At 42.2% G+C, this 27,767-nt stretch overlaps 1 protein-coding gene across 1 annotated transcript in view; it reads left to right on the top strand.

Annotated features, from left to right (window-relative positions):
* EPAS1 (endothelial PAS domain protein 1) overlaps nt 1-27,767 on the top strand; it is a 297,631-nt gene that overhangs the window by 197,218 nt on the left and 72,646 nt on the right. The window contains exon 7 of the mRNA XM_085612765.1: nt 23,183-23,289. Within this exon, the coding sequence (XP_085468891.1) occupies nt 23,183-23,289 (107 nt within the window). The remainder of the gene's footprint in view (nt 1-23,182; nt 23,290-27,767) is intronic.

Raw genomic sequence — 27,767 nt, 5'->3', positions numbered from 1 at the left:
AACCCAAGGCAGACCCCAAGGACCTCAAGAACTTCTGGCCCATCTCCCTGCTCCCGTTCCCGGCGAAGGTCATCGAGAAGACCGTCAACAGACAACTGACCCACTACCTCGAGGAGAACAGCATCCTGGACCCATCCCAGTCCAGGTTCCGCATCAACCACAGCACAGAAACGGCCCTCATCGCCGCCACCGATGACATCAGGGCCCCGCTGGACAACGGAGAAACCACGGCCCTCATCCTCCTGGACCTGTCAGCCGCCTTCGACACTGTCTGCCACCACACCCTACGCACATGCCTCCACAACGCTGGGATCCAAGACAAGGCTCTGGACTGGACCACCTCCTTCCACTCCGGCAGAACCCAGAGCGTCCGCCTCCCCCCTTTCCGCTCCGAAGCCACTGAGATCATCTGCGGCGTACCCCAGGGCTTATCCCTCAGCCCAACATTGTTCAACATCTACATTGCACCGCTTGCCCACGTCACCCGACTGCATGACCTCAACATCATCTCCTACGCTGATGACACCCAGCTGATCCTCTCCCTCACCAAGGACCCCCTCACCACCAAAAACCAACCTCCACGAAGGAATGAAAGCCGTCGCCGAATGGATGAAGAACAGCTGACTGAAGCTACACTCAGACAAGACGGAAGTCCTCATCCTCGGCTCTACCCCCTCGGCCTGGGAAGACTCCTGGTGGCCAACCGCACTGGGAACAGCCCCAATACCCACCGACCTCGCACGCATCCTTGGGTTCATCCTCAACTCTACTCTCTCCATGACAAAACAGGTCAATGCCGTCTTGTCCTCCTGCTTCAACACCCTCCGCATGCTCCACAAGATCTACAGGTGGATCCCCACCAAGACAAGAAGAACGGTTACCTAGGCCCTCGTCAGCAGCAGGTTGGACTACGGAAACGCCCTCTACGCAGGAGCCTCGGCCAAACTCCTTAAACGACTTCAACGCATTCAAATCGCCTCTGCACGCCTGATCCTCGACATCCCTCGCCGAAGCCACATCACAACCCACCTGAGAGACCTGCACTGGCTCCCCGTCGACAAGAGGATCACCTTCAAGCTCCTCACCCACATACACAAGGCACTCCACACCACCAGACGACTCAGCTTCTACACCCCCAACCGCCAGCTCCGCTCCGCCGACCTCGCCCTCGCCACAGTACACCCCGCATCCGTAGAGCAACCTCCGGCAGCAGATTGTTCTCCCACCTCGCCGCCAAGACCTGGAACACCCTCCCCATCCCCCTACGGCAGACCCAGGACCTGCTAACCTTCAGAAGACTCCTCAAGAACTGGCTATTCGAGCAGTAGCAGCACCCCCCCCCCCCACAGCGCCTTGAGACCCTCACGGGTAAGTAGTGCACTTTACAAATGTTCTGATTGATTTGAAGTATCTCAACTTATGTCAACGCACTTCTGTGTCATAGCAAACATGTATGCATGCATGTGCGCACACAGACGCAGTTATTGTCAAACAGGGTTTAGCTGATCTTCACATTTTGGCCACACTATGAGTTCAGACTATTTACTTTCACTTTAGGGTTTCCGCTTGGCTCATGTTCCAGATTAGAATCTTGTTTTTGGTATAAATCCTCAATGTGCCAAAACTGCAGCCCTGAGAGCCCCTATCAATCACATACAGTTATTCAGGAATGTTCTGTGTAAACAGCACTTAACATTCTCAAAACTGAGATGCAGGCATTGAGGGAAATAATTTTTTCTCAAGGATATGTTGTTTACAGTAAAAATGCTGCATTGTTTTTAAGTAAGCTGAACTAACAACATGTATGGAAAGTGGATGCTTTGAAAAGCACTCGAGTGGGAAAATTCTAATTCAGGACTCACGCGAGCAGCGACATGAAGGGGCCTTACTGAGAATAGGGAGGCCCGGCGCCCACTCACTTCCTGTCAGCTCTAGCCCCCCCCATGTCCCCACAGCCTATCCACTCACTGCCAATAACCACCATATGTACATCTGCAATTAATAGAAAAAGGGATGTTTTAAATTGCTAACCTTTGCATAGAAAATCATAACCAACGAGCTATTAATTATCACAGTTGGCTTTATACAAATAGGGCAGAAGATTTGGCCTAATGGCCAGGGCTGTCAATTTTGTTGCTGAAGAGTGAGGTACGAAGTTCAAGTCTCTGCCTCAGTTGACCATCCTAAAAGTTTGGTCAAATCATTTAATCTCCCCGTGCCTAAAATTGTGTCATATAATCTGATGATCATGTAAAAGGTTCTCATGCAATTGAGCCAAATTTGTGCTAAATAAAAACCTGCAAATGTTTTTATTTAGCACGAGCTTGGCCCAATGGTATTAGAACACTTTACATGATCAAATCTACACACACATATATATATATATATATATATATTTAACCTACTGGCATAGGGATTTTGAACACGACTAGACAACAGGACCAAATTACACCAAATTTGGCAGAAAGGTAGGTCTTGGTTCAGAAATGCCCTTTTGTTATTTGGTGTAAAAACCATTCAGTAGTTTTACAGTTATTAAAAGAAATCCAAATATGTATATCTAGGGACGCAAACCCTCTGCAAGCCCTCCTGATCTCATGCAGAGATCTGATTGGCTGCCAACACTTCAACCAGGAAGTGTTGGCAGCCATCTTAGGACTTGGATTCACCTGAGTCCCCAAAGAAATGTTAAAAAAAGAGAAGGGGGCAGGGTAGGAATGCCCTACCCCATGGGACCCTGCCAGGGCAAAGAAGCATTTTTTAAAACAAAATCAATGAAAATCACAACAGATTCACAAATTTGGCAAAAAATAAAAATAAATGAAAAAAGCGCAGTCTTCTGCACTTGTTCATAATATAGCCCCCGGGTAGGCCAGGTCCCAGGGGCATGTGGTAAAAAAGGAGGGGGTGCATGGGTCCCCCCTCCTATGGCTCTATTGAGCTCAGGGGACCATTACCTCCCCCAGGATTTATTATTATAATGGAAGGGGTCCTCACATCCCCCCCTACACGGGCTCAAGGGAGCCCCATGGACCATCACCTCCCTGGGGCTCTGTTTTTAAAATGGAGGGAGGGTGTGCGGACCCCCCTCCTGGGGCTGTTTTGAAGCCCCAGGGACCACCACCTCCCTGGGGCTAAAACAAAATATGTAAAAAGGAGGCCACATGGACCCCCAGGTCCCAGGGACCATCACCTCCCTGGGGCTAAAACAAAATATGTAAATGGAGGCCACATGGACCCCCAGGCTCCAGGGACCATCACCTCCCCTAGGACTATGAAATTTTGATAAGTGGAAGTGGCCACAACGTTCCCCTCCCAGGCCATATACAACCCCAGGGTCCACCACCTCCCGGGGGCCGGCTCATGCCAATGAAAGGACGGGATTGCGTGGCCTCCCCACTCACACACCCACTCTCAAAGGTTACAGGTTACAGGTAGGAAATAAAAACAATTTTAAACTTTGAAATTCTCTAGAAAATCAAAGGTTACAGGGACGTTTTAGTTTGGAAATAACATTTTAAAAAAAACATAGAAATTCACTAAAAAACAAAGATTACAGGAACGTTATACTTCGGCTTGCATTTCACTCATACTACAATATTGAAATTCATCAGCTATAGTTACCTGAGCTAACTATAAGTTTGCTACCCCGCAATGCACTGCTTATGACCTCACATATTGCATCACTCATGACATGGTCAGCAATGCCACTCATGACATCACTGATTACATAATCCACAGAACCACTAGCACACCCACTCATACCCCCAAACAACCTCACATACATCCACACACACCTACACAATCAGTCACATACCCGTTCACAGACCCATAGAACCGCTCACACACCCACTCACTCATCAGTAAAGCCACTTACACAGTTAATCACTCATCCATACAGCTACTAACAGAACTACTCACTCACCCATACAGCCACCTACACACCCATTCACTCACCCACACAACTACTTACATACCCATTCACACATCAATACAACCACTCACAAAGATGCACACTCTCCAAAATTGCTACTAACACACCCACTCACTTAGCGAAAAACAACCACTCAAACAGCCACTCACTCACCCATACAGCCATTCACCAACTCACACAACCACTCACACAGCCACTCATCTATACATGTGATCACACCCTCACGTATTCACCCATACAGCCACTCATGCAACCAGTCACTCAACTAAACAGCCACTGATTCACACACCCACTCACTCACCCATACAGGTACTCCACAGCCACTCACTCACTTTCACAACCATTACATATGCATTCACACATCCATACAAGCACTCACACACCCACTCACTCACCTATACAGCCACTCACACAGATTCTGACTGTGCAATATAAGCCACTCACACATCCACTTGCTTACCCATACAGCCACTCAAAGAGCCACTCACTCACTGATACACCTACTTACACACCCAGTCACTCAACCTTAGAGCCAATCACACAACCAATCAGTTAACTAGAACAGCCACTTACAAACACTCACCCACCCATACAGTCACTGACACAGCCACTGAGTGACAGATACAGCCACTCACACACTCATTTGCCCATACAGCTACTCACATACCCACTTATCTGTGTCCTCCTCTTCCTTTAAAAAAATATATATGGTAATTTATGAAGCATATTGAAGTTTACTTTCCTGGATGATGTCATCAGTAAGGTCTTTTGAGATGCCATCAGTGATGTCACTGACCATGTCGTGAGTGATGTAATATGTGAGGTCATAAACAATGCATTGCGGGGGGCATACGTTGTAGTTAGCTCAGGTAACTAAAACTGATGAATTTCAATAGTTTGTACGACTGAAATGTGAGCCTAAGTGTAACCTCCCTGTAACTTTTTTTTGTGTGAATATGTATATATACATCAAAGAAGGGTGAAATGATTTGCATGGAGAAGCATGTGCACCTAGTTTCATGTATGTTTTTGAAAACAAGAATTACTTGAATTTATAGTTGCTTTAGCACAGTTTGCTCTCCCAAAGAACTCTCATTTCCAAACTGTACAGAACAGAGCAGAACTTGTTTTCCAATTTTGCAATAATCTGGTTAAAACATGTTCATCTCCATGTCATACAAAGAATATTCTTTTTTTAAGTTTAAAGAAAAGTTTATTGGAAATAAACATAAGATAGAGCAATAATACAATACAGTATAAATCAATGGTACAAAGTAGAAAAAATATTGCGTACAATAAGGAAAGAAAAAGTAAGAAAAGGAGAGAAGAAAAAGGAGGTAAGAAGGAAAAAGAAAGAGAGAGAGGAGGAAAAGTAAACAGATAGAAATATCATATGCTTATATCACTGAAAACATTGGTCTACTATACAACACAAATATCATGTTGATCTCACTACTACAAACTTAATTATATATCGAGAATAAAGCACAAAATACAAACATATTAAACTGATTATAATCTATGGAGGCTTGGAAACTTCTTCTATAACTGGGGTATGCGATGGCAACGATTGAGCAGACACATTTAGGAAGTTAGTCACAGGCAGCCACAGTAAGTCACGTTTAATGGCTAATGTAATCGGGTGAACATAGGCTCTATCTAATCGATGGTTATAACAAACTCCATACCACCAGGCCTGAAAAGAAACATTCGAGGCATTTTTCCATGATTTGGTAATTTGTTGAAAGGCAACAGCAATAAGTAAATCAATAATGAGGATATTAAGGGAGGTGGAAGAGGACCAAACCTCCGCAACACTACCGAGAAAAATATGGACAAAAGAAAATGGGATTTGCGTATGAAATATTTTATTAATTTGTTGCCAAAACCTAGACCAAAATTGATGAATAACTGGGCAAGTAAATAGCATGTGCATAAGGTCTGCAACCGGGGCCGGGCATGACCAACAGGTAGAGGGAGATAGATGATTAATTTGATGTAGTTTAGCAGGAGTGAGTAAGAGTCTGTTATATAAAAAGAACAGTGTTTGTGTGGTATTTGCTGCCCTAGAAGATTTCCGAAGTTTAATCCAAATTTTATCCCAGGTTGAAGTGGAAAAGGATGTAGATAAATCAGACTCCCAACTAGACTCAACTGCCGATTTATTACGGGACTGACCAGTGGATCTTAATTTGTTATAAATTTGAGAAGCTGAAGTGTTCCCTGTTAAGAATGAGATTGGAACTGGAGAGGGGGAGGTCTGCACAGAAGAAGTCATAAGTTTATCGTAAGAACTTTGAGCAGCTAGGGTCAGTAATATATATTTAGGGTGATACGAAGGAGGGAGGGAATAACACGATTGTAGTGTAGAGAAGGGTATACAGGTATCACCTAGAAAAAGCTGATGAGTCCACTTAAGACCAAGATTGAACCAATCCTTCCAGAAAATAGTCCGGTTTTTAATCTTAATATGATTGTTATACCAAATCGGAGAACGTAAGAAACTATTTCGGACATCTAAACCATCTAACATAATAGGATGAAATATTTTACGCGTATGCATAAGAATGGGGAGAGAAAATTTTTGGGGAGTGTTAGATAAAGACAGAAATTCATCAAATGAGAAAGGGGTAATGAAATGAGATTCAATTTCTACCCACAAAGGCAAGGACAGCAAATCTGTTGCATTCTGTGATAGTACTGCAGAGGAATTCTTCAGGAAGAAGGAGGTATGATAAGATGCAAAGTCGGGAAAATTAACACCACCCAAGTGTTTAGGTTGTTTGAGCTTGGAAAAAGACATCCTAGACTTTTTCTTTTGCCACAGAAATTGCGAGAGAATAGTATATATTTTTTTGTACCAGGATTTGGGAATGTTAACAGGAATATTGGACAATAAAAATAAAATTATAGGAACCAACATCATTTTTATAGAGTCCAATCTACCCCACCAGGATAAAAACAAGGGGTGCCATCGCGTTGTAGAGTCGGATAAAGTTGATAGAAGATTTTTAAGATTGAGCGCTACAGTATCTTTAATAGATGGAGTGAACCATAGGCCTAAATATTTAATCTTCACAGGGCTCCAGTGAAAGGAGGAAGATACAAAGTCAGCATGGAAACAATACTTATTTAATGGAAGAATTTCGCATTTGTCTACATTCAATTTGTACCCTGAGACCGAGGAGAAATTAGAGACTTCTGAGAGGAAGGCCGGTAAAGAAGATTGGGGGTTAGAAATAAATAAAAGAACATCATCGGCATAAGCTGAGATTTTTAATTGCTGATCACCATATGGAAAACCAGTGATGTTCTTGTTCATCCGGATTTTAGATAAGAAGGGTTCTAGGGTCAGGATAAATAATAGCGGAGAAAGAGGACAACCCTGTCTGACTCCTCTGAGTAATGGGAAAGACGAAGAAACTAATCCATTAGCCAGAATAAATGATTTTGGGAAAGAATAAAGCAATGAAACATAAGATAGAAATTTAGGGCCGAAACCAAACCAAGTAAGGGTCGAAAAGATAAACTGCCAGTTAACTCTATCAAAAGCTTTCTCAGCATCCAAAGCCACGGCTGCTAGTGAGGAGTGATGGGAATGAGACTTACTAAGTACATTGAAAAAGAGACGAGTATTATCCGAGAGGTGGCGACCTTTAATGAAACCACATTGTTCTTTGCCTATTAAGTGGGGTAAAATATTATCCAGACGAAGCGCAAGAATCTTCGCGAAAATTTTATAATCCAAATTAATTAAAGAGATAGGTCTATAATTTTTACATAGGGAATGGTCTTTACCTTCTTTAGGGAGAAGACAGATTAGAGCCTCTTGAAAAGAACCGTCAGAACTCCGGGAAGCAATAAAGAATAAGAATAATTTAAGTAATTTGGGAATAAGTAAATTAGAAAAATGTGTGTAGAATTCTATTGTAAAGCCGTCCGGACCCGGAGCTTTCCCCTTTTTGAGCGACTGAATAGCCTTAAGAATATCTTTAGCTTGTATATCAGATTCTAGGGAAGAAAAATCCACGTTCAAAGAAGAAGGAGGAGGAGAAATGGAGGCTAAATATTGATCAATATCAGATAGAAGGGGTGGAGACTCTGGGGTATATAATGTTTTGTAGAAATTGGAAAATTCCAAGAGAATGTCCTCGTCCCTATGAAGCACAGTATTAGATGACGATGAGATAGATTCAATTTTGGTACGTTCTTTTTTAACCTTGAGGTACTTAGCCAGGAGATTACCGGATTTGTTTTGTGCAGTGTAATATTTAGCACTAGATTTAAGCAAGTACAGATTTGCAGAGTCAGTAGACACTTTGTTAAAAGAAAGCTTAGCGTTAATGAGTTCTTTTAGAATAGATTGGCTATTTGACATGTAATAAAGGTGTTCTAACTTTTTAATTTGTAAGTTGAGTGATTGAGATGAAAGAAAGGCTGCGCGACGTTTCTGTGCAACAAAGGATATGATGAAGTCCCTAGAGGCAGCTTTGAAGGAGTCCCATATAAGCTGAGGAGATAGTTGAGGAGATTCATTCTCCTCGAAAAATAAGGAGGCAAACTCGAGAAAGGCTGGTGTGAATTTAGGGTCCAGTAAAAGGGAATTATTAAACCTCCAGCGTCTGGACCCTTTAGTGGGAGGGAGTAGCTCCAAACTCAAGGAAACGGGGGCATGATCAGAAATCACTATAGATCCTATGTCCGCCCGGGAAGTGTGTTGAAGTAGGGCCTTGGAAATAAAGAGGTAGTCTATTCGGGATTGTGAGGAATGGGCAGGTGAGTAGTAAGTATATTCTTGAAGTGTGGGGTGGCAGAGTCTCCAAGAGTCTACAAGAGCTCTTTGAGAAATAGTGGTAGTGAATTGGGAATGTGCAGCGGAGGGGACAAATTTGGATTTAGAATGCCTGTCAATAAAGGGGTCTACAACCATATTACAATCCCCACCAAAAACCAAATATTCGTCAGTGCATTGCATTAAAAGAGAAAGAATTTGGGGCCAGAACAGTTTATCGTGTGTAGTAGGAGCATAAACATTAAAAATAGTGAGAGGAACCTTATTAATCAGCAAAGAGGTCATAACCCATCTACCATCAGAATCGTTGTCTTGCTTTATGAGATGAACATCCAAGCGTTTATGGCAAAGAATGGCAACCCCATTGCGTTTTCCTGAGCCCGGAGATGCAAAAACGTGGCCCACCCAATTTCGCCGTAGTTTAGTTATCTCAGTATCCTGTATATGGATTTCCTGCAGAAGAACAATGTCTCCTTTTAAATTTGCAACATGTGACAAAACTCGTTGACGTTTGATAGGAGAACCCAAACCTTTAACATTCCAAGAACAAAGAATATTCTTGATGCGCCCAATATCCGAGTATGACTCGAAAAATGTAAGTATGAAGGATTTTATATGTGTCTTTACAAAACTACACACATGTTTTTTTTTCCTTACAAATGTGACAGAAACATTTTGTGGAAAAAACATCTGTCCTGAATTCCTTGAGCCTGGAAGTGCAAAATGGGTATACATTTGAATAGAGATTATGAAGTCGCCTGTCACACACCAGTATTCGTGTGTCTGCCAAAAAAAGACTTTCAGAAGAAGAGAAAAGGAAGCCCCACTAATTATAGGACAGTTGTCCTGGAACTGCAGCTGATGCGGGAGAATTCTGTGCTCAGATTTGTACATCACCTCTTCCAATGAGACCCCATCGTAGCATATTATTATTTATGATTAAAAGCTAGCTATGTATCTGGAACTCAAATAACCTCTACCGGAACTACCCATTTTACGGTACAGCCATTGACATCTACCCAGAGAACTTTGGCCAGTTTAGCAGTGCTGCTGTTCAGTGCCTGAGACTAGGTGGCCCATTCAGCAGAGAATGAACCATGGTGAATCTCTCCGTGCTGAGGTGTCCAGGTTTACATTCAAATCTCCCATCCTTTCTAGTTTAGGTGCTGGATATTGAGGTCAATGGTGAGTACGATGAACTGGATACTGAGTGGTTGCACAAATTGTCGATTAGCCAATTGGCCTAATTTTAATACTACTGTGCTGTGATGTTTACTGCTGATAAAATTGTTGAATGTTATGATTTTCCCTTCTCTCTTTTATATTTTTTTCTCCCCTTTCCGTTGTCCTCTATTATTACTTACTTGCCCATTAAAAACAAAAAACAAAAAAACCTAACCTCTCCCAATGATGTTACCTTTTCACGTTTCGTTTGTCCATGTTTCTTTGGGCACCTTTAACATTTATCTCACTGAATATGATATGTGAACTGTAATTGTCAGCCTTGAAAAAGCCCCCGGCCTCCTGGCAACCAGGCGAAACACGTGTCATCTGTTTTCCTTCGTTTTGTTTGAATATATCTCTGTATTAAGAAATAAAACGGCACATTAAGCACTGAAAAGGACTTTGGGAATTATCATCCAGGATAATATTAGCGATCATCAGGCACAGACCTCCTCCCCGGTCTAATTTCTTGATAAAAACAGAGGCTTTTGGGTGTAGCCATTTGGGAGTGCCAACCACAACATTTGGGTCCTGTCTTCTTTGGCGAGAATCCTAGTACCATCCACCCATAGCCTACAAAATACAGGATATTGAGGTCGGTCTGAATCATTGTCGGACATGAGAGTGTCCAAAATTTAGCTCTTCCAAATGATATTTTCCAGATGAAGTCCAGACTGCGTCCATACACCTGTGATGGGTCATGAACAAAATTAGTGAATTCCATGAACCCTACAGTTTTCAAGAAGTGAAATTAGTTGATATCCACAATCTCCCAAGCAGACCAAGTCTAGTAGTACACATTTTCTAGGCTGTGGCAAGGTCTTGCATAGGTATACACACCCTATGTCCAGGAAGACTGTACGTGAGAGTAATGTACAAAGATTTCTATTTGGGGTTCAGTGACAAAATGTGTACTAAAAAAATCACACCTTTACTCCATTGAGGGAAACACACAAAAGCTTAAGTTTGGAATATTTTCACTCTCCTCTCGTTTCCTTAACTCTTTTTGGCCCGAGCAATGCCAAGCCTACCTTCAAGATCATCTGTTTGAAGGCTAAATAAATGCCTGAATGGAGGAAAGTTAAATAATAAAAGTAGAGGGGGAGAGCGAATTAATTGTGCACACTCGAGAAGGGTACACAATACAACTTGGTTCAAGGGCATTAGTACTCCATGCTCTACATCCCTCCCAGTAAGCCTCAACCAAACACCCTTTGGTCTTCTTTGTAAATCTCGCCCTTGATGCTAGATCCCCAAGCTCCCTCCCCTTCATCTCAGTCACCAGCACCTACGGTGGAGCCGGCATCATGGGCAGCTCTCCACCTCTTTGTAGAAGGTGTCTGCTATACATCATATCCGTGTTCTCTACATTGTAGGGTTCCTTTTGAAATTAATCCCTTTGTCAACATCTACAACTAGAGCAGTAACACGCGTGATCCTGCTACGTGTCTGTCCTGCACAGGGCATGGCATTTGCATAGGCAATCACGCGTGTTGCATGAAAGCATATGAAGTGCCTTCTAACTGGCGATAGCTGTCCAGTGAAAGAACCACATAACATAGCATTCTGTCCTCAGTTTGGTTGTTGTAGGGGTTACCATAGTGCCTGTACTGTTGACAATAAGGTTTGCCTTTACCACTCTAATGATCATGTTCATTGATCCCCCATGAGGGTCTCCGCACAGAACTAAAGTTCTTCCTTACTAGCTTGCAATTACAATGCGAAACAAGCCCCTTTACAACCAGAGTGAACCCCTCACCACGACTGCTGTGGCAGACTGGAAGCTTGAGGTGGACTCGGTCCACTTCCCAGTGGCCAGTTTCCCTTATCCTTGTTCTATGAAACTATGAGCCATATCTAGAGTCAGTAGCTGAATCGATGTGATCCGCAGAGCGGGACTGCAGGGTTGCTGTTCAAGAGACGTGCATACGAAGCTGAGGGGAAACGGCCACTACAACGCGTCCGTTTCCACGCATGACAATAACCACGCATGCATTACAATGCATGCGTGGTTACAATGAATAGCCTTTACCACGCAAAGGCATTTTCGTGATAAAAGATATGCATGGTGATGGCATTCCCGTTGTAACGCATGCGTGGTAAAGGCATGCGTTGCAACGGAATGTGTTGTAACGTCATAAAACCGAAGCTTAGCACCACTTACGCTCCAGTAAGATAGCACAAGCCACAGTTCACGGGTTCTAGTCCTGGCAGTTCAATGTTTCGTTCCTTCAAGGTTCATAAACTCAGAATAGTTCAATTCCGCACAGTCACGCTTCCTATTAACATTACTAGGTAATGGTTGTTCACAATATATCAAAATAAGCTGCTATGTATATATGGTTTTAAAATGTTTAGATTTAAACGCTTCACCCCAAGTATAGTTTTTAATTACTGTTAGAAAAGTATTTATATATGTTCTCTAATAATCAAATGGTTTCAGTCGAAAGCTCTAATAAGTAAGCATAACAAAGCATCAGGAAGGAGGCTGCGGAGTCTGTTTTGATTCAACATTTTTGTACAGACACCCCCAGGCATAATCACTCCTGCTCCAGGCTCTGGGTGACATGTGAGGCTCATTCCTGTCTTCAGGTGGAGGGAACCATTGTGAGTGATAGTTCGCTTACTAATGCCCCACTGTCAGCCCAGTAAGGAGATGAGCCCACACCCCTTGATCATTAACAATTTGCTTATATCACAAAAGCTGCGAAATTCGAGTTTTTAGGAACATGTTAGTAGGTTTTGGTACTGATCCAGTAGGAATGTTGTTCAGCCTTTTACGTCCTGAGCACAATTTGTTTCCCCCTATAGATGCAGCTTTAAAGGTAACATATCCGGAAGAGTATCATGCTCTTGCGGGGTTTGGAAGGTTCTACTTCCGGGGGTCATGGAGGAGGTGGGAGAGTCAATTATTGAAGGCGTCCCCGTTCCTTCTTTTCAGTACTCCGTGGGGTCCGATACAATAAACCCCCTCAACGACGTAGTAGCACTCTTCAGACGTGAAGAGACGAGTATTAAACAATGAAAAACTTAAGAATGAAGTCAATAAAGGCACAAATACAAATAATGAAAATAGTTTTAAAAAACGTGACTAATGGGTGAAAATACTGAAAGTCTGCAGCCAGGGCAAAGAGAAGGGCGAGTGCAAGTGTTCATGGTGATAATGTGCACTCTGTGTTATGGTGAACAAAGAGGTAGGAGTAGGCCGAGGTGAATGCAATAAATTCCAAAAGAGGAAGTGGGGCAGACAAGGTTCACGCGAGATGTCTTTGCGGAGGAAGCGGGTCTCGAGTTCAGAAGTTGAAGTATGAGTGTAAGGACAGTGGTTGAGGTTGAGGAGGGATGTCAAAGGCGCTGCGGTGTGAGGTCAAGGGCGCCTCGAGTGGCCGCGCGGCAGACTTCATATATATATACTGTATGTGAACTGCTGGCAGACTTAGCGGTGAGAAAACCTTTGTGGAAGAGCTTTAATGAAAACCTATTTAAATGAATTAACCCCAACGCATTACGGACCTCAATCCTCCACTACATGGGCCCAAATAGCAGCAGGGGCTCCCGTTCGGTTTTCACTGGTGAATACCCTCTTTGGATGCAGCCATTGCAGGCTGTAATAGTGCCCCTTGCAAAAAACACGTGTGCATAGCACAGGCACTAAATTCTGTTAGTTCACGAACCAGAGAATCTGCAGCAGACAAACACAAAGAGGGGGTTCACCTACCACTCTGTGTATTTCTGTGTTTCCCTGCAGGTGGCGCTCTATGATTGAGCCTGGCTCTGAGGCCCCAGGAGGGTGGTCTTGCATTTGAGTGGGGTCAGAGATCCCATCCCCCCACTCAGTGGAGGGTAATCTGCAATCACGTCCCCTCTGTGAGATGTCTCATGAATGCTCCCTGGGACCCCCAAAGCCGCCTACAAAAAGTCCGCCTTTAGGGTGAAATAATTGTGCACCAACTTCTAGGCGCTGGTTGTTAGCCACCCCCCTATTGCCTTCTTGGCAGTGTGCCTGCATCTGTAATATCTTGAAACGCTTGGGCAAAGGCTTGCTTCTGCGTGCATGGAGATACACAGAGGGGGAAGGCCCACAGCACACTGTAACAGTGTTGGGTTTGGACCTGCACAGTGGGCACAAGGAGCAACACAGGCATCTGCGGACCCTTCTTCAGTAGGGAAGTATTCTAAGACTGCTTAAACTGGTGAAAACACTCAGTGCCCCTACAGGGTCTTCCATAGTATAGACCTTGTCATGGTGAAATATTGGGCTAGGTTCCATGCAGTCGCTTCCTACTAAGACATTACTGGCACATGGCAGGACGAGAAAAACGATGAAAAATGAATACACAATACAATACATTTTTTAATCTAGCTGCAGACCGCTTTGGCCGTCTGCCGTTGAACGTCTTTAGTACACACACATACATAAAGAGTGGGCTTTGGGCCGGCTCCCTTCAGCCACTGGCTTGTTTGGGCCGGCCTCCTTCTGGTGTTGCTTGTTTTGGCTATCTTTCACATGGTGTATCAGTCCAGAGCCCATTGTGCAGCTATATATTTTGCAATAATGATTTTATATAGCTGACTGATCAAAAAGAAGTGCATTTCACATATGTTTCACCTTCATCTAAGAGGGCCAAGGTGCCAATGTAATGACAGTAAATCAGATTGGCATTCAGTGAGAGTCACCCGTGGTTTAAAGAGCCCTTTTTCATTTACTGCAATGGCGTCATTTACATGCAGGTATGTTACTAGCAATGCATGTCCATTGAGCGGCAGCACAACACAAATGAAAGAAACTTTAAAATAAAATAGGATTATTGCTGAGCATAGCATCACCTCTTTCTTTTATCGTGGCCTTTGTTTTAGTAATGTTTTCTTGAAATGTAAACCTTGTTGGACGGCATTACGCTGGAATATGAAGGATTTAAATGGGACACCATGTAAGTTTTGTAACGCCAAGCCACCATTGCACAGAACCCCGTGATGCTTTGCATGACCTATCCATGGTGCAAAGCATCATTATATGCCACTATGGTACACTATGATGCTTTGTACCACTTATCTCTGTGGTGATCTGTACATTCACTAACAAGTAGAAAGACTGACCACAGTGGAAGAAGGATCCCGTTTCACACATTTAAATGTTGCAAACTCCTACTTATTTAAAAGTGCTTTTAAAACCTTTGTTTAGACCGGTGCAGTACTTTAAAATTATTTAAATGCCTCAATTTAGTCAAGAAAAGCGTATGTGACCAGTTTTAATCACATGCATCTGCTGACTATAAAGGGACCTCCAATAGAGACACACAGAAGAGTAATAACCATTATGCAGCGCTTCCATCATTAGTGTAGAGCACCGTCTGCCTATGCACTCTGTGCGCACCTTTTGTCAATGAGCGCTTCCATCATTAGTGTAGAGCACCGTCTGCTTACACACTCTGGGTGCACCTTTTGTTAATGAGCTCTTCCATCATTAGTGTAGAGCACTGTCTGCTTACACTCTCGGGGACACACCTTTTGTCAATAACTGCTTCCATCATTAGTGTTGAGCACCATCTGCTTACACACTCTGGGCACACCTTTTGTCAATGAGCGCTTCCATCATTAGTGTAGAGCACTGTCTGCTTACACAGTCTGGGTGCACCTTTTGTTAAATAGCTCTTCCATCATTAGTGTAGAGCATGTCTGCTTACACACTCTGGGTGCACCTTTTGTTAAATAGCTCTTCCATCATTAGTGTAGAGCATGTCTGCTTACACACTCTGGGTGCACCTTTTTTCAATGAGTGCTTCCATCATTAGTGTAGAGCACTGTCTGCTTACACACTATAGGCGCACCTTTTGTTAATGAGCTCTTCCATCATTAGTGTAGAGCACTGTCTGCTTACACTCTCGGGGACACACCTTTTGTCAATAACTGCTTCCATCATTAGTGTTGAGCACCATCTGCTTACACACTCTGGGCACACCTTTTGTCAATGAGCGCTTCCATCATTAGTGTAGAGCACTGTCTGCTTACACAGTCTGGGTGCACCTTTTGTTAAATAGCTCTTCCATCATTAGTGTAGAGCATGTCTGCTTACACACTCTGGGTGCACCTTTTTTCAATGAGTGCTTCCATCATTAGTGTAGAGCACTGTCTGCTTACACACTCTGGGTGCACCTTTTGTTAATGAGCGCTTCTATCATTAGTGTAGAGCATCGTCTGCTAACACACTATAGGCGCACCTTTTGTTAATAACCTCTTCCATCATTAGTGTAGAGCACTGTCTGCTTACACTCTCGGGGGCGCACCTTTTGTTAATAAGTGCTTCCATCATTAGTGTAGAGCACCATCTGCTTACACACTCTGGGCACACCTTTTGTCAATGAGCCCTTCCATCATTAGTGTAGAGCACTGTCTGCTTACGCACTCTTGGGGCACCTTTTGTTAATAAGCTCTTCCATCATTAGTGTAGAGCCCAGTCTTCTTACACACTCTGGGCACACCTTTTGTTAATAAGCTGTTCCAACCTTAGTGTAGAGCACTGTCTGCTTACAGAATCTGGGGTCGCACCTTTCGTTAAAAGTGCTTTCATCATTAGTGTAGAGCACTGTCTCCTTACACACTCTGGGCGCACCTTTTGTTAAAAAGCGCTTTCCATCATTAGTGTAGAGCACCTTCCGCGTACATAGTCTGGAAAATATTTTCTTTTATTATATTGTTCCAAAAAGTATTCCTGTGCATATCCTTGTGTGCTTTGGCAAAGTGGTTTTGCATTTTTGAATAAAAGAAATTAATAATACTGAACTAAAAAATGTACAAGTCACAAGTATTTTCAATTTTAAAATCTCCTCATACCCTTTTAGCTTATTTCACAAGGGCCTCTAGTAATTCTCTCAAGTACTGTACTGTTTCTGCTCACTACAAAAGGACTTAGTACTGACCTGAAGTGGGAGACCTTTAGTGACAGCATAAGATAATGCAATCTTTGTTCTGACTTCAGAGGGAGAAACTATTAACAAGCAGAGGTACTGGATTATTTTTAATGGTGTCAGAGAGACTTCCTATAATACCATAAGGTACTGCACAACGTCAGCTCACTTTAGAGGGACATCTAGTCAGGACTTGTTTTTATTTATTTTTATTTTTATTTTACAGTTTTATATAGCGCGAACCAGACCCGTGAGGGTATCAGAGCGCTTTACAGGATTGAGGGGGGAATAAGACGTAGGGATGGGAGGGATCACACTGGCAGAGAAAGGGATACAGGGGGAGATTCAGTTTCAAGTTCAAGCTACCTGAGGGAGTACTCTTCTACTGCTTCCACAGCAAGGTACCAACCGTTGAACATGTGCAAGGTCAGATCTCACATTTTCTTCCTTGCAGTGGAAACAATCTCTAAGTGACCAAGCAACCTTTCCTCCTGTATTAGTCTTGTGGGCCTAACCCCTTACTCTCTTTGCACCACTCGACAAGATCCAGAACTGCGCAACCGGAACTTTGTACAGTCTACCAAGCATACTCCACCTCATCATACCTTCACAGAGCCAGCTGGAGTATTGCCAAAAACAGGGCCATACACACTATTGACACTTGTATTTAAGATCGTAGATGGCATATGCCCCCAGCTACATTGCAGACATCCTATGACACTACACCCTGCCTCGGAGACAAAGACCATCTAACTATAAACGTTTAGTCACTCCCAACCCAGCCTGTACTGACGTCAAGATCTGTCCTTCGCCCGTCTGAGCCCTCTCCAGTGGAACTCTGTATTACCAGGCTTCTAAGTAACTTCCTCTGTCCAGGACTCCATAATGACTTTGAACGTCGTCGATTGGAGCTTGAAAGGCGCACATGAACACTTCCCTCCTCGTCATTCTGATGGAAGTGTCTGTGTTTCATATCTTTACATTTCATTTGATGTAGAAATCTAACCATCTTAGATTTATACTTGTCTCCACCAGTGATATCCACCCAGCAGGCAAAAATAACTACTACTGTATATCTGTTCTGTGTTAGCCACCTCACACTAGTCTGGGATCAACAGCTTTTCTCTTGTAAAACTTTCTATCTAAATGTTACTGCTGCTAAAAGAAATTTATTCAAAGTGCACCCTGAGCAACTAGTAGCATTAGTATAAAGGAGCAGATTCATACATCACTGATGAGGAGCAGTGTAAAGGTAAAGGTTTATTGTGATGTACTGAGCAGTAGAGTGATGGTGAAAACATGCACAAATCGTTGTGGTTCAAATCTCAGCATGTGCTTAGATTAATGAGTGATGGGACAGAAGTGCCAGGTTTTCTAAGCAGTGCTCCAAAGGTGCCTGACACACAAGTGCAAATCTGAATAAGCATTCAAGAGGAATGAGTTGTTGGGCGGTGAGACGCCTAACAACTCAAATTAAAGCTACACTAATGATTTCTGAGCAGTGGGGCAAATCTAAATAGGCAGTAATGATTAATGAGCTGTGGGGCAAATCAGAATATGCACTGTGGATGACTGCGATATAGGGTAAATCTGCACGGGAATCACAATGGTAATCATAGTTCTTAACATATGGTATGCTTTTTCTGCACGACAAAGTCCAATTCTGTGTAATGTGTGTACTGGAATCATGATTAAAAACTTGACCTGTTGCAGACACTCTTATAACAATGGTGCCCTTTGCTGTAATGTGTGTGCTGCAATAATGGGCACTGGAATAATGTCCGTAATTGTGCAGACCGGTGCCCACCACAGGCAATACTGTGCATTTTGATTACACTATTGGTATGATTGTTTGAGGCCATACTGGTAGCTTGTAAGACTATTGTAACCTGACTGCATATATCCATGCATTCACTCTTTAATCCATTCATGTACTCACCAAAAAAGTAGGTATTCATCAGTGTACTCAGTTATTCAATTATTTATCCATCTGTGAACTCACCGTATTCTTACAATCAGTTACTCATTCATCCATACTGGGGCTCACACACCCATCCTGCCATTGAGTCATTACCTTATTCACACCCTCATCCTTCCACACATACACACCCTGTGTGAATGAAGAATCACCACGCCTATTGATCCTGACGGTGTATGTTTTTATTTTTATTCTCTACTAGTCTTCTCACCATTCATGTGTGTATTTGCCAGTGTTGCAGAGTATACATTGTTGCAGGTTAATACCAGAGACATGTCCTTTCAAGGTGTTGCTAAAAACCGAACTCTATAAATTTGTTTCCACCTATAATTTGACACCTGTAAGTATGTTCATCACACGATTTGAATGGAAAGTATTTTACTTCAGTTTTGTTAAGTAATAATATACTATTGCTGAGGGAGGCATTTAATGAAGCACATTATTGAGTTACAATACTTTGATGCATCAGCAGAGTAATTAAAAAGGTTTAAATATGATTAAAACAGATTATTGCAAACTATTTTAAGATTTTAATCCCAGATTAGTTTACTAAGAGTCTCATCAGTTGGGAGCATTGTCTCATTTTTGCATCATATCTCTTGATTCTTCTTGCCTAGGGCATTACTGCCAAGCATATTTTTTAACAATATCAAACAAGTAGTAATAAAAAAGAATAGTCTTCATATGTGCAGCTGGCACATTTTAAACATTCTATAAAAGACCGGTCTAATGCTTCATAAGACATGATCGGCTGATAGCTCACCACTTCATATTACTTCCCCCACAAATTTTATGGTGCACATTATTAGGGCTCACAAAAAGCAAGTGGTCTACACAGCGGTAATGTTTGTTGAGTGCTTCAAGGACAGGCCTCCACTTGGGATTTTCCGTTGAAATTCCACAGATGAGGAAACATCCTTTCAAGCAGCACTGAAGGCAGAACTGCTGGCACATCTTCAAGTGCAGGAATCAAGGGATATGCACAATTCAATCACCCTAGATCATGTATTTAGATACTCTGTTCAATCTTGTGCACAATTAAAATATGCAGGGGCAGGACAAGTGGTTCCTGTCTGGGAACCTCAACCAAATTCCATCCCAGTCAAGTGAAAGGTACACCTGAAACATAGAATTGAAAGAAGAAACCAGCTCTGTGAACAATTTGATGGTAGAAAGCCGTGTTGGAAGTGACGTCACCTGTGAACCTTTTGGTATGGGATGCTTGATGCTTTATTTAAACTTACCTTGAAGTAGGAAGGATAGTGCAAGTGTTAGTAAGAATGTATAGGATCAACAGTACTGATTTTGGAAAGTTGAGTTTTTTAAAACTGGGCTTTAACTTTTGGGGTAAATGTGTTTCTGCTCAGAAATAATCAAAATGTATTTTCTAAATTGCTGTTCACATTCTTTTCTCTTTTAAATTTACTTCACTTCTTTCATAACCATGGCACGCTTTCAACCACCAAGTTAATTATGGAATAGTTCCCTTTGGGAGTGGTCTGATGCAGTAGTAGAGTCAGATCAAGTTGTAATTACGAAGCCTGAGATTTTTGAGGTTCTTGGACTCGTGCCTCTTGTGTCGTAAGAATCGCTGAGGGCTCAAACAGGGCATCTGCATGTTTGTAACATAGGTTGATTTAATTATGAATTTAAATGTTGGTCTTGTTATTATTCTAATTAGGTGTTGCTGTCACTATTTTACCAGGGTGATTGAATCATGTTGTGTCAAAAGTTTGTCTCCAGTTGAGTCAGAGAAGTGAATGCGATGACGCAAAAACACATCATCAGTGCCTCGTCTGAACATGCTGTCTTTAAGTATAAAGGGTTACCTGTCTCTCCAGAAATCAGGCGATACTGGCAGGTACAAGGAGTATCAGGGAAAGACAGTCATTTAATGGTAAAGTTAGTAATAAGAGGTTAATGCAAGTGTCTGAGGTACTCTACTGGTGGAAGATTGACTGTTGATATTTGTGTCAAATTAACATCCAACCATTTCTTATATCCATTCTAAAATCTATTATAAGTGCTTGATTACTGTCTAGCACTTCACAGAAAAACATAAAGAGCTTAAGTTTTCAGAGCTACAGAAAGCATTTGATCCGCATGGTCATACAGGGTCACTTGTGAACGCTTTGTGATTTATACATGCAGTTTTTGTTGCTGATCATTTTGTGGATTTTCTCTTGCCTACATTTTTTACCTGACCCCTTAATGATTTATGCATCATCATTATTTATTTTAATCACATGCACAATGCAAAACTATAAAGAACTGGTCAAGGAATTGGAGGGGTGAAATTTTGGCCAGAGAATGAGAAATGATTTGGGAGACAGTAATCAGTACAGAACCAGTTGGAGCATTTCCCATGTACCACAATCATTATCATCTGCTTGCTTTCTCACATGGTGTGGATGAAATGATGCTACTGTGAAGAAATTTAAATAAAAAATACTAAATGCAAAAAGAATTTGAGACTTATGTTAAGGGCACTATAACCGAAAATACTTGAAACATGTTTTCATTACTGGGGAAAATCAATGAAACAAACAAAGTCAGGCTAGATGAGGAACACTTATGAAGAATTTGGGGTTTTGTTTGATTATCTTTCTACAGGCTTAGTGTTCTTTTATTCTCTTATTGAGCATTCTAGATATTGTTGAGTAGTGTTTAATGATTTACCTTCAACTCAAAGTGGAATAGCCCTGTAAATGTCTCAAATAGATCTTGTTTTTCCTTAAGAGGCAATTACAGAATTCTGATAGGAATTTTCTGCATCTTTTTATAGTTGAGGTTTTTTTAATTTAATATATTAATTTGTTGATTAACTTTCAACTGATGACAAATGCATTTTTTTTCTGATACATTGTGTTATTTAATTCCTCTCGTGAAAACTACTAAACTCATTCTGCTATCAGAGGAATTTTACCAAGATCAGTATACTCGCAGTGGTACAGCAAATCAATAATGTGTGTCTTCTGCTATGTCCTACCCATTTGACTATTTGTCATGAATACAGCTCAGGACAAAGTCCTGATATTAGTTGGCCAAAAAGTACAATGCCTTTCACAAAAGCACTACTAACCACTGCCTTTTTGAACAGTATACTCCATATTCATTCGGAAAGTATTTCTGCGGCCAACCTGCCCGCTATAAAGATGCATGTATTAACAATAGAAATCTAAACTACAATGCAGTGTGCAGCAACGTGGTAAATACAGAAAAAAACTAATGAGGATTACAACCCTGTCGCAAGTGTGTGCTGTGAGTACGCCCACTGGATAAGGCACATAGGGACAAATCCATTGCACACATCTGCTTGTTGTGTTGCCTTTAGGCAATGGGGACAAGCCTCCTGCCAACTCTAGCCTCTCTATGGCCAACACATACAAGCAGGTAATGAAAATAATGGCTGGAGGGTACCCTCTCAGTTCATGGCACTGGCCTGTTAATTTGAATGTCATATAAGCATCATCGTGAGAAGTGACATCAATAGACGTTCTCCGCCACACTCCTTGTGAATGTGTTCGATATGTAATACCACCATATTTGCAGCTTGCTGTTCTGCAACTGTTATTTAAAACCTGTCATTGGTTCATTGCAGACAGATTGCCACTGACATTCTTTTAGACTCTCCGACACCCTATGTATGCCCTTTAATGCGCTGTTAAAAGTTTCACTCAGTGTAAAAATGAAACCAAGTCGAAAGGCAAAGAAGACCTTTCTAAACAGAGTTGATGTAACAATTGTTGACTTAACTCTTTGGCCCAATTATTAGTGGATAGAGATGTACTAGGATGTGCCCATGCAGAATTCTCCATTGACCCCCACAGCTATAACGAATTCTTTATTATTATGAATACCTCCACACTGAGCCATTAAAGCTAGCCATGGTCTTTTTGAACTGACTGATGCAATAGGATGCTATGGGTGGAGCCTAGCCTTTGCACGCATGTGCAGATTGATTAGACGGCCATTTTAGCACTCTGCAACGATCCAGATACATAATATTTGCAAAGTCCAGCCGGGGAAAGGAGGGAAGTTCAACAAACTATCAGGCACATTGCAATTAATAAATCCCCCCTCCAGCAAGCAGCAGCTCCTGCTCTGAAAGTCTAGGGGTGGCTTGCCATGTGAGGCGCGTTGCACTAACTGTTCTTCCAGAAAGCTTTAAAATGACCCTTGCAAGAAAGCGCAGCAAGAAACACAAACCTGCTGACGACATTACCTCCTAAAAAGGGTGACCTAAATTCAATTTTCGTAGTAAATCCAGATTATATCGAAAACTGGCTACTTCTAGCAGACTTTTTGTGTTTATAGTACTAATATCCTTTTCCTTTTAATTTTTGAAGAATTACTGAATTGGTTGGATATCACCCAGAAGAACTGCTCGGCCGCTCAGCATATGAATTCTATCATGCTCTAGATTCGGAAAACATGACAAAAAGCCACCAGAATTGTAAGTCCTCCAATAGTGGCATTGTTGATTGATTATTACTGTTTTAAAAAAAGAGCAAATATGTCTTGTTGATTGGACCGAAATCCTAACAGATGTTTTCTTTTGATAGTAACTGATGCATGTGTGTATACTAAATAGGGTAATGTGTGTGTGAACTAAAAAGAGTAGTGTGTGCATGTGAACTGAAAAAGGTGAGAAACAAAATATGCTAAAACAAGAATCTTACTTGTACTCATTTTACATGTTAAACAAAGTAATATCTAAAGGCAAACGTGTCCAGGCTAAGCAGTACTCGTTTAATTTTTAGGTGCCACTCTGTTTTTACTTCCTGAGTGAAAACCCCAGCTGATAAAGCCTCATAAAAGTTTCTTAGGGACTCAGACAGAAAAGGCTGGTCATTGGTGACCACCATCGCCACCATCAGTGCACTACAGCCCATCAGTGAACGCGTGGCGAAAGTCCAAGCAAGCCAACTTGAGGCATCCCTGTACCCCAGCAGTGTGTACCGCAGTGGTACCCTCTCTACCAGGATTACCAGTGATATCCCCTGCATTACTACGTCTACAGTATTCCATCGTGTACTGAGATGGATGGAGGCATTTCCAAGTCCATCGCGTGCCAGTTGTGTTCCCATTTCTGGGAGTGTGAGGGTGCTTCTTCTGTAGGCCCTATATGGATGGGTTCTATCAGATTGAGGGTGGGATCTGCAAGACCCAGTTGTCCAATGACCCTGACAACTTGCATGCAATGCAGAGTGCCAGATTTGCATGGGCCAGTTTTATCACGGCGGCTCGATTGAATGGATCATTTTTCATACTTAGATTCATCACACGATGTACTGTAGAGTGCCACATACCCCTACACTATACATGAGCAGCATTTTATACAGTTGAGGCCATAGACTGAAGCAGTTGTGTTTTCAGCTTTGCCCTCTGCCATAAACAAACTTAGGGGTGCTGCTTTTGAAGTACTGATGTAGCCTTCAGGCTATCATCAGTCTTTACAACTAAACATATTAAAAACGTCTGTATCCAGTTAGAGACAACATGGGCCCAAATCAATGTGTTTGAGAGTTGATAAGAAGCAGAATGCGCCTCTATCGATAGCATGAACCAATTTAATGGTATCTCTTGAATGAATGATGAATACGCCTACAATTCATGCTGCTGCTTCTTCAAAGTTTTGACACTATTTTGATCCACCTCATGGCTGGAAAATCTGTGTAAGGGAAACTCATGGCCCCTTTATGGAAAAGAGGAACACAAGTAAATGCTGACAATGTAACATTATGCAAAACAGATCATGATTTAATTACATTCTACCTCAAACAAAATATTGCCAATAATCTACCATTTTGCTTCTTCTCTTGCTACTACTTCACTGGAAACCAGAAACGTCCACAGTCTGACATACAATCAAATTAAGTGACGGAGCAGGCATGGATCTTTTTAGAGGACTAAACTATTGTGCATTAGTAGAGGATGTCTTTAGGCCTTGCTTTCACTTTGTTAGTGGCCTATCACATTGACCCTTGGCGTAAAAAAGTCTGATGATGTCGTTGTCTAGTGATGCAGTGGACATTGTCTCCCAGTCACTCATCTCCTGCATTGCATGAATTTATCAGCCCCACCTTTTTGGATTGAAACTGCTTTGGGTTCAATATTTAACACAGCATTGACTGCTCCTGTCTCATCAACAACTTTTCAAGTCAACCCTCTTTTAGTTGGAAATACTCTCTGTGACCCACCCTACACTCCTTCAACGCCAGCCTTAGCCCATCAGTAGCACCAATTACGCTGTTTCTTTTAAATTACATCTCGCTCCCCATGAGTTGAGACTGGCTAGCAGTGCTTTAATGTCCATAGGAGCCACATGAAATAATAGTGTGTAGCAAATTCACCTTTTTACGTGGTCACCCCAGAATGTTTCTGGACCCTATTTATGCTGGCTTTAAGGCTCTGTGCTCTTTACCACTGCTAAACACTTCTAATATGCCCCTGCTACCTCTCTAAATCATGTGTTGTACATTACAACTCCCTATTAGGCCTATTTGACTTCTCTATAAGTCCATTGTAACTGGTGCCTTAAGTACACCTATGGCATGCAATGTTAAACGTCATATGTTGCCTGCGGTGTGTAATTACACCACCCACATTTATGACAACAATAGGTTTATGCCATGAGCACTATTGTGTTCTTCAAAGCTTCAATTTAAATGCAGTACAGTGACACATGGCAGGGAAAAATGCCTTTGGCATGGAGGACAAGCCAGTTTTCATATATTCACAAGTCTCCCCTAAATTGTCTTGTAAGTACACAGTACTTCCACGGCAATAGTGACATAGAGAAACTCTTCTACAGGTTATTTCTGTTAGGAGATAAATGCATTAATTGTGTTAATCATATTCATATAATGTAATGATGGTCCATATTCATATGGCACAGCATATGTATTGCTTCAAAGATAAGGTGCTTCTATGCAATGATGGCGCAGTAAAGGTGAGTAAAGTGCGCTTGTACAATATACAGAAATATATGCATGCGACTGATTGGGACAGTATGATGTTACGCATGGCACTCATACCATGAGTGTCAAAAACTACTCTCAAAATGAAAAATCAGTCCACATATGTTGTTGACATTTTGAGCCCTGTGGCACAATTATTTAGGTCGGGGTCATCATTGAGACAGAATAAAGGTAGGAGGCACTAAGGAATTGGGGAAAAGAGACCCACAACCATAAATACATCAAACGCAGCTCCAAGGGAAAGTCTCAGTGAACTGTATTAAATAAGTACATAACTGTGCCATAATTCCTTATAGGCATGGCTGTAGCTTGTGTCTCATCTGAGCACCAAAAATGAAGTAAACATGCACTTTAGGCTGCCTGAGCCAGACCTAGCTTAAAACCAGTTCTGCTCCTCATCACACCTCTGGAGCAGGACTACACATCTTTGGCTGAGAGAGGTAAGAGCTCTGACTCGGAGTCTCTTCCCTCTGGACCCTGGAAAGCTAATGGGTATTTGCTGCTGAAACCTCAGCAAGGTTTAGGTACCTGGGAGGGGACAGAAACAGTTAGTAGAATAAAGGGCAGCATTAGCACTACCTCTATTGACTTGAAAATGCCAAATAGATCTTATACTATTCATCTCCAGAATACTCCTAGACAGCTAGCCTCCATCGGCAGTAAGCGGGGAAAACAGTTTTGATCCTGTCAGGTAGAAGAGTAGAGAAGCAAAAACAGGCCAGCCTGGATGCAGTTGGCCCTGCCATCTTGAAACAGTAAAACAAAGAGATGGTGCTGCAAAATGAGGTGGGATGACAGCAAGAAGATGTTAGGAATGCATGGTAAAATTCCTCCAGTCACTGGATAGTGCTCAGGACAAAATCTGACACCTTCCACACCACCTCCTGAGGACATTCCTGGGAAGACTCCATATAAAGAAGGTCCTGTTGGAAGAAGTGTACAAGCTCCTAGCTCCTGCTGGACGAAAAGCACTCACACAAGGACCCAAAGACTCCTTAATCCTGCTGGCACTTAGGGACAGGAACTCCTCTGCAATGGTTAAGTGTTTGGGCTTCTATTTAACTGATTCAGAGAAACAAAGCAAAAGGAGTCCTTCTCCAAGATGGGCCAGCTGACTAAAGAGGACTTGCCGCAACAGGTGACCTAGGTGCCCTTAGGGGCTAGAGGTGGCAGTACTGAGCGGAGGAAGCTTCCCCAGCATTTTCAGACTAGGTCTGAAGGTGAAACTGGGACAACTCGCTTGGTCTATCCAACCTCTGCTCCATCAAGGTCACCTGAAATTCTGCCTAGGTCTCTGTCCAGCATGAGCAGTTGTTTTTCCATAGCCCTTGACTTTTTTCTGGGAGCTTTTTGCCATGAAACTTTAAAAATCCATATATCCAGCTCTCCTTAACGTTTGTTGATGATTTTGGTGTCTTTCTTTTTTTTTTCAGTCCTCTTTCGCTTTAGGTTGACACTCTAAGACCTTACTCTGTCTATGCCCTTATCTTAGAAGATCCACCGAGCCTAAGGCATAGTTTGCTTTTTCTTCTTACAACACGACTGTCAAGACCAGGTGCTGAATTACAAAAGATGCGAGTAGTCGTAATCATAGTACAAATCCCTGAAATCTAACTTTAAAGAACCTACATCAGTCACCCCTCTTGTTCTAACCACCTTACTAGTGGTGCCCATAACTTATATCTTTTCTTTTCCAAATCCGTCATATCCAAAGAGTGTATTTAATAGACTTTATCCAATCCGTAGTCATCGGTGAAAGGTTACTTATCCATTTTCTACAGATCTTCCTACGAGCCAGAAGGATCATGTAAAATAGCAGTTTTGCTCCATCTTTGTTGACTTTTGCCTCCCAGTGTACCGAAAATAATAAGAGATAGGCTTGCCTGAACTTCTATACCAAGAATGTCCATTAAAGCCATAGACACGTCCTCCCAGAATTTTTGAACTCCTG

The sequence above is a fragment of the Triturus cristatus genome, chromosome 6, assembly GCF_964204655.1.
Source record: "Triturus cristatus chromosome 6, aTriCri1.1, whole genome shotgun sequence".
In the NCBI taxonomy this organism is placed as follows: Eukaryota; Metazoa; Chordata; class Amphibia; order Caudata; family Salamandridae; genus Triturus; species Triturus cristatus.
This window is presented reverse-complemented; position numbering and strand designations above follow the sequence as displayed.